This window comes from Merops nubicus, unplaced genomic scaffold, assembly GCF_000691845.1.
Source record: "Merops nubicus isolate BGI_N331 unplaced genomic scaffold, ASM69184v1 scaffold50422, whole genome shotgun sequence".
In the NCBI taxonomy this organism is placed as follows: domain Eukaryota; kingdom Metazoa; phylum Chordata; class Aves; order Coraciiformes; family Meropidae; genus Merops; species Merops nubicus.
In genome coordinates this window covers 1-7,835 of record NW_008592543.1, presented here as the reverse complement: position 1 = coordinate 7,835, position 7,835 = coordinate 1, and the positions used below count along the sequence as shown (strand labels likewise).

General features: G+C 57.1%; 1 protein-coding gene across 1 annotated transcript in view; it reads right to left on the bottom strand.

Moving 5' to 3' along the window:
• The window catches only part of LOC103768030 (huntingtin-interacting protein 1-related protein-like), a gene marked incomplete at both ends in the record, with an annotated part of 4,969 nt that extends 868 nt beyond the window's left edge, over window positions 1–4,101 (bottom strand). The window contains 7 exons of the mRNA XM_008935162.1: window positions 477–640; window positions 2,174–2,235; window positions 2,508–2,584; window positions 2,718–2,798; window positions 3,070–3,126; window positions 3,462–3,604; window positions 4,038–4,101. Coding sequence (XP_008933410.1) covers window positions 477–640; window positions 2,174–2,235; window positions 2,508–2,584; window positions 2,718–2,798; window positions 3,070–3,126; window positions 3,462–3,604; window positions 4,038–4,101 — 648 coding nt within the window. The remainder of the gene's footprint in view (window positions 1–476; window positions 641–2,173; window positions 2,236–2,507; window positions 2,585–2,717; window positions 2,799–3,069; window positions 3,127–3,461; window positions 3,605–4,037) is intronic.
• Window positions 4,102–7,835: the final 3,734 nt, after the last annotated feature.

Genomic DNA, 7,835 nt, shown 5'->3' with positions numbered 1-7,835 from the left:
GCAGCGTGTCGGCCGGCAGACCTGCGGCAGGGGACAGCCCTGACTGATCCGGGGAGTCACCCACACAGTCACCCACCCACGCCCCAAACCCTCTGGCTGCAAAAGTCTGTGGGGCAGAGGCCGGGTGAGAGCAGGACGTGAGGGGTCGGGACAGGAGCAGGGTGTCCCCCAGTGTAGGTACTGGGGATGTGGTGTGGGGAGAGGTGGGTGTGGGAACCCCGAAATACCCACACGAGGCCCCTGGCACCGCGCTGCCCAGCGACCCCAGGCAGGGGGCTGGCAGGCCAAGGCACACAGGTTCGGATTCATCAAGGACAACCCTTGCTAACTCCTTCATCTAGGATGTCTAGGTGGGATGGAGAGAGTCCTTAGTGCCCAGCTGGGATATGGGGACATGGTGACAGCCGCCTCCATCCACACACACTCCTGATCCCTGAGAATCCAGCCAGAAACCTGAGCCAGGAAAAGACCAGCACAGGGCACAACCCCTGGCACTCACAGGAATGCAGCTTGAACATTAACTTGACGGCGTAGTGGTAGAGGTGGCTGCAGTCCTGGATGACCTGGATGAGGGGGGCCAGGCGGCACTGCACCGCCGACATCTGCGAGACCGCCATCGAGGTGTTGAGCTGCCTGAAAACTGAAGGGTTGAGCATGGTGAGGCACCAGCACCGTGTCTGCTGAGCCATCCTGCTCCAGCCCAGAGCCATCCTGCTCCAGGCCACTCGGCTTGATCATCAACCATGATGGATGTGGCTTTGCTGGGACACGAGGTAAACGCTGGGCTTGCTGCCTGTCCTGCTGCTCACTGAGCTGGGAGCGACTCCCCTCTGAGCAAGAAAAACACCCAAAGGGACCATCTCTGCCTTGAGCACAGGCTGAGGGCACTGGGGTTGTTCAGCCTGGAGAAGAGAAGACTGTGCTTTCAGTCTTTCAGAAATGCTTTCCAGTACCTGAAGGGAGACTACAAGAAGGCTGGAGAGGGACTTTTCACAAGAGTGTCCAATGACAGGACAAGGGGAAAGGGTTTTAAACTAAAGGAGAGTAGGTTTAGACTGGATCTTAGGAAGGAATTCTTAAGTACAAGGGTGGCGAGACTCTGGAATAAATTGCCCAGAGAGGTTGTGGATGCCCCTCCCTGGGGGTGTTCAAGGCCAGGTTGGATGATGCTTTGACCAACCTAGTCTAGTTCAGAGGCATCTCTGCCCATGGCAGGAGGTTGGATGAGATGATCTCTAGGGTCCCTTCCAACCTCAGCCATTCTATGATTCTATGGTGGCAGAGGTAGGGGATGCTCAGCTCCGCTCCTGACACCCTGACCCCCAAAAGGAGGGATTTAACCCTGGGGCACACAAAGGCAGGACAGAGCCAGGGGGGTTTTGCTCTGCTCCATTTAATCGTGCAGGGAGCTGGGAGAGAATCCCAGGGCAGGGGATGAACCCGTCAGCACCGCAGCCTTGTCTGCCCCAGCTCGGAAACAGATCCCTTCCCTTGGCAGAAATCCAGGCAGCATATCCACTCCAGCTTCCTCCCCGCTCAGCTTTGAAGTATTTATGAATATGAATTCTCAGTACAACTGGGTCAGGAGGAGAAGCAGGAGGCTGACGGGAGCAGGAGCTCGGGCTCTCCTGCTGTGCCCTGTTTTTCAGGGCAGCCCCGTGTTCCTGGCTCACCATGGAGGAAGAAACCACCACATTTTCAACTCATCTAAAAATTCCTAGAGAAGGAGACTAGGGAAGCAAACACGGGCAGGGGCCTCAAGCCATCCCTGGAGGTATTTCAATGAGGGGAAATGAGTATTTAGAATGAGGTACAGCTCCATCCTCTGCTTCAGGGGGATAGAAAGGATTCGGGTAACACATGTGATTAACATGGCTGTATGGAACAGAAGTAAAAAGGTATTTCAGAACAGCACTGCTCTGAAAACACCACTCTGTGCTGCTCAGGTAGGCTGCAACCAGCCACATTCCTTAAATATTTTCCTACAGCCACCGCTACAGAGCATCGAGGGGAATCTGGCTGAGAAACCACCCCAGAAACCTCATCTGAGGAGGAGGAAGGACCTGAGCCTCCGGCCTCAGCCTCCCCAGCAGGAACTTCATTCCCCAACCAAAGAGCGAAACTATTGCTCAAGAGCCGCAGGGCGAGTGGGAGGGACCTGCCGCCTCCTCACCTGACTCTGACAGCTTCAGCTCCCAGTCCAGGTAGTCAAACAGCTCAACCGTCAGCTGGAAGCTGCCAAAAAAACCCCAAGAGCCCATCAGCTGGTGGCAGAGACATCCTCACCCCATCCGCTCACGTTCGCTGCAGGACTCTGCACCAGCAAGGGCTCAGGCTGGCGAGAATCTGGTGGGTTTGCTCCTGGTGGTTACACTCCTCACCACTCTGCAGGGGCAGGAGGAATCAGGCACCATCCGACCACTTTATAAAGCTCTGGTGGATGCCCTGCCCCAGGAGCCCTTTCGTGAGCAGGGTGCTGCCACCCGGGCTCCTGCCAGGACACTCACATGTTGTTCACATCCGTCCCTGCAGTCTTCTCCAGCACCTCATCGGACACCTCGAGGCCCGCGGGGAACTCGGGATGCTTTAGAAACAAACAAACAAAGAAAGAAACAACCAACCTAGTTGCTGCTAAGATTTTTGCTGGTGCAACAGATCCCCTGGCGAAGCCCCGTGCCCCCAGCACGGGAGGGTGAGGAGGTGGCAGAGGGTCCCACCTTGATGTGGAAGGAGATCTTGGTGAGGAGGAGCCGCGTGTAGATGTTCACCAGCTGCCCGTACCTGTCGTGCAAATGGCCCTGCCAGAGACACGAGGGGAAACGTGGCGAATCTGGGGCAACACAACTGGATCCAGGGAAGCTGGTGAACCTGTGCCAGCCCTACAGCTCTTGCCCTTCACCATGCATGGAACCATCACCAGGGGGGGCAGCAATGAATGGTTATTTCAGGTGGTGCTTTGACCTCCCTGTGCCCCGATGCTTTTCAGCACCCACTTCCAAAATTCCCAGAAGGCACAAACCTCTGTGCAAAATTCCCAGAAGGCACAAACCTCTGTTTCTCCCCACTCACCCACAGGTCCCCTGTCTCTCGGATGTTGCTGCGGTACCTCTGGCAGTCCTGGAGGACCTGGGGACAAAAATGTGAGAGATGCTGCATGGTGGGGCTGGCACGGAGCTGGGCAAGCACCCGCCTGCTTGTCCTGAAGCTGGGGAAGAAGATGGGTCCAGCACCTTACGCCACTCCAGCTTTGGGAGAGGAAGTTCAAGCCTTTCAATGACAACCAGGGGTAGGGATTTTGCACGGGGAGGTTTCAAAGAGGCGAGATAACAGAGTGCCCCACCGCCCTGCAGCCTGGGAAAGGCCAGGGAAGGAAACCCACCCCTCTGCAGAAGGATGTCAGTGAGAGCCAACAATTTCCACCCTCCAGCCACACGGGAGGGACGCGTCGGGGGGACACTCACGTTGGGGTGGCCATCGCGCAGGACCTTGTGCAGGACGTGGCAGAACTTCCAGCTGAGGATGGCACTGCTGGGCAGGGGCAGCCCAATGGCGTAGGACCAGAAGGTGAACGCTCCCTTCTCATGGTGTGTCCCCAAGATGATCCCTTCGCCGTGGTCAAGGCCAACCAGACACAAAAGGGAGCAGGGGACAGGCTGGGCTGGGGACTATTCCTGTTCAACTTCCACTAAAAAGGGGACACGCAGCCAGCGTACTGCAGGCCCAAAGATCACCAGCATGATGCTGCACCCAAAGATAAAACCCCATCTGGGTTTTTTTCTGGTGCACCCTCCCCTGCTGCAGGGCACGCTGACACCTTTTGCATTTTACTGCTAAAGAAATGCAATTTTATGGCAGTGCTTGTTTGCCTTTCCACTGATGGATGAACCTACATGGTGCCCCTCCCAACCAAGCTCTTCAGGGGTCTCCTGTCTCTAGAACCTCCACGGCTGTGGCTCCATGGAGGAGGGGAGGAAACCCCTCCTGCCTCAGCACTGGATCTCCTGGGCATCAGCCAGGCAAGCAGAGGGAAAGGATACGGCGGGCGTGCTTCTCCTTCACCGGGGCCTCTTGTGTGTTTATGGCTTTGCTGATGCTGATGGCCTGGGAGAGGAGGAGAGGGCGGCCATCAGACCCGGCCTGATCCTTGCAGCTACCTCATTCCCCCCCTCCCAGTGAAGCACTGGTGCTTTTGGAGCATACCCAGAATTTTATAAGGTATTTGTCACCTCAAAGCCATTTCTGACACATCAAGAATTTTTTTTATCTGCAATCAGAGCAGCCCATTAAAACATCAACAGCTGGGCCACTACCGACTGCGCTGCTGCTGCTGCCTCTTTCCTCCCTGCCCTGGGAAGCAAATTTCGGCATTTTTGCAGCCTGAACTCAGTGCTGTGCCTGGGGAGCATTAAAGCACAACAGCAAGATGCCAAATTCCAGGGTTGTTTCTCTAATCACAAGGAGCCTTTGAACCAGGGGGTGGTGGGGTGTTATTTTGACGACGCTGCCGTGTGCAAACGCAGCCCCCAAGCAAGGAGGGAGTGGCAGCCACAATGCTGACTTTAACAGAGCAAAAATCCAGAGCAATGTGATTGTCAGAGGAGGATTATCTCTATTTTGATGTGTTTGATCACAGCACACTTTAAATTATGAGTTTATTCTAAATGACGACCCCAGACAGGGGTCGGATGCATCTCCCACGCGGTGATGGGCTGCAAAGCCAAGCTGCTGTGATCTGTGAGGATCTTCGTCCTCCTCAGGTCCCTGCAGGCTGAGCTGAGCTGCTTTACCCTCGCAGCAGCACTTGGGCTGCGCCCACATCCAGGAGCCCTTGAAGGAAAAGGTCCCAGCTGGGAAGGAAGGAAGCGGCCCCGCCGCCGGCACCCGAGCCGGAAGAGAAACCTGGTCCCTCCCTGACGCCCTACAAGCTGTAAAACCTTATAAAAATCTTATCTCCCCTCCTGGGGAAAGCACCTGCTCCGACACGGCTGCTTGAACAGGGACGCCTCCAAATCAAGGTGCCTTCCTGGGCGAGGAGGAACCCTCCGCTGAGTTCCTGAGTGCTCCTGACTGATGCAGGAGGAGCCTGATGCCGTGCCAAAGGGGCGATGCCAAAGGTGGCAATGCACCAAATCCACCCCAAACGAGTCCAAAACAGCTCCAGCCCATGAGCCAGATATGGGAAGACTGTGAATTCATCCCAAAAAGTGACCCTGTCCCAAAATGCTGAGCCCAGCTGCTGGGAGAAGGGGCTGGCTCTGCCCTTCCCATGCTGGGGAAGCCCCGGTGCCACCCTGCCATGTGGGGCCATAAAGCAGCAGCGGAGTTAAGCCAGTGACTCGCTGTAATCCTCTTATCCCCAAAGGTTAACGAGCCTGGAGTGCCCGGCAACTTACAGCTCTGCTGCCTCTCCCAGAGCTGCCAGCAGCTCCACGGCCACTTGAAAGCCTGGAGCCAGCCCCAGAGGACCAGAGCTCAGCCGCCTGGCACTGCCCAGGACAGGGATGGGGCTGGGACCCAGCTGGCATGTCCCAAAACCAGGCTGTAATTCCCTGGTTTTATTGCATTTATCGCCCGTAATCTCATTTCCAGCCCAACCAGCCAAAATTCAGCCCAGGAGGTGCTGGAGAGACTGGTTTCATCCTTGGTGATTCAGCACTGAGGTTTCAGCTGAGCCATTTTACATCCAGCACAGAGGAGTGGACCCGTGCAGGGCAGCCCCCGGCCCACCCACAGCCCCATCACAATGGAGACACCACATCCAGCATAGTCCCAAATAAGCCACGGTGGCACTCAACCAATGCCATTCCCCCGGGGCTGCTGGCTCAGGTGTCTTTTCACTGGCTCCAAACCCCAGGCTGGCCAGGAGGCCCACAAAAAGGGGATGGTGGGACCAGGGATGGGCACGGGACGATGCTGCAGCATGGGCATGGGTGCCCTGGATGTCCCTGCTGGCTGCCTAGCAAAGCTGGGCTGCGGAGGGCAGCTCCAAAACGGGGAGGTTCTCCCTCGACCTGGCCTCTTGGGACATCATCAGCACATCTGGAGATGGGCAGGTCCCAGGTGCCACCACAGGCACACAACAAGCCTGGTCAAAACGTTCATGCCACGGGCGGACGGCTCCCCACCACTGCCGGGGAGCGGCGCAGCCCCAGCCCTGCTGGTGGGGGGTCTGACCCCAAAACCTGCCCGGCCGTGGGCCATGGGAGCCCACACGGGTGCAGCTCTGACGTGTTACTCACAGCCCTCACGTACCAGGCCGGTGACTAAAGCCGAGATCAAAGTGCCCAAATTAAGGAGCCTAGTTTACATCCACCCTTTCTTTCCAGGCTGCTTTTAATTACAGCGTGATCCTCCCCGCCCACAGCTCCCCAAAGCTCCAGCATCCCGTGGGGCCACGATTCCCACCTGGCAGGTGGATGCTGGGTCCTGGCACGATGCCATGGTGAGGAGTGATTTTTTGGCAGCAGGACATCCAGCTGGAAACCTCCCTGGCTGGGCAGCGTGAGGGCTGCCCGATCAGCTGAACTGGAAACGGCTGCTCTGGAGTTCCCTTCCTAACGCTTCTCCTTCCCAAATTACATCAGCAAAGCACCACTCAGCAATCACACACCTCGTATCCCTGGCGGCTCTGGAGCTCATTGGATTTTTAACCTTCTTGTTTAAGGAAAGCAAAATCTGGCTGAAAAAAAAGGGCAAATCAGGCTGCAGAGCAAGCACCCGCTGTGCGACAGTGGCTTCCCACCTCTCCAGTGTGGCTGCTCCAACAGGAGACATCTGCATCACCCTGACACAAGACCTCAAAAAGCATTTTCAGGGAAAGCAGGTGACCTTCACGTCACCTGCGAGCAGCTGGGATTGCACCAGGGCCAGCAGCTCCTCCCTGTGCCCGCAGGCACTGCCCCGGCCTTCGTGGGGGGCAAGGAGATGGGCACTCTGCTCCGGCAGCACTGTTCTCCAGGGTGGGGTGAAATCCTCAGCCAGCAAAGGGACACGGAGGGGACGTGCCACCAGCACCCCTGTGATACAAAGGTGACCAGAGGCTGTCTCCGCTGCTGCTATAATTAGATATAAAAGGCAGATCAATACCCACATACTGACATTGGAACAGTTTTGCTCTCACATCCAAAGTGGGAAACCACACTAGGGGAAAGCTCTTTTAGGACAGTTTTTCCATCAGTTGCTGGAAAAAAAAAAGGTCAGTTCTGGGTGGCGAGCGTGACCACCAGCCAGCGAGCCCGGGGGGGAGCTCTAACGGAGAGTGACCACTGCCTGCCCCTTCCACAGCTCTGCCCACAGCATCCCTGCCACTGCCAGTGAAGCTGCGCCCTCGTGGGGTAAAATCCCATCGAAAAGCCCAAAGCTCCGTGGAAGGGCGGGAGGGAGGAGGGGCACACTCCTGCCCGGCTGGCACCGGCTGCCCCTCGGTGCAGGAGGCAGCGCTGCTGCCGCGATTATTTATCAGCGGTGCCCGGCGGGACGGTTGAAGGAGACGCGTCCAGAAGGAACCGGAATTGCCGGTTTTCTCGTGTTGCTCCCCAAACCCAACAAGGTCTGCTTCCTACCCGGCACGGCCGACCGGCACCGTGACCCCACGAGGCCTGAAACCAGCCCCTGCCCTCGCTGACGCTCTCCGGGGCCAAACCAGCCCCGGGACTGGGGAAGGACCGGCAAAGAAAATGAGTAAAGCGGAAAAAGCTCTGTGATGAATTCGCAGCCTGAAGAATCAGAGGGGTCAGAGCATGCCTGCCGGGAGGACACGATGGTTTTTGCTGGGGCAGCCGGCAAGTCCGTCCCTCCACCCATCCCTAATTAACTTCCCGTAAAGCCGCACACCA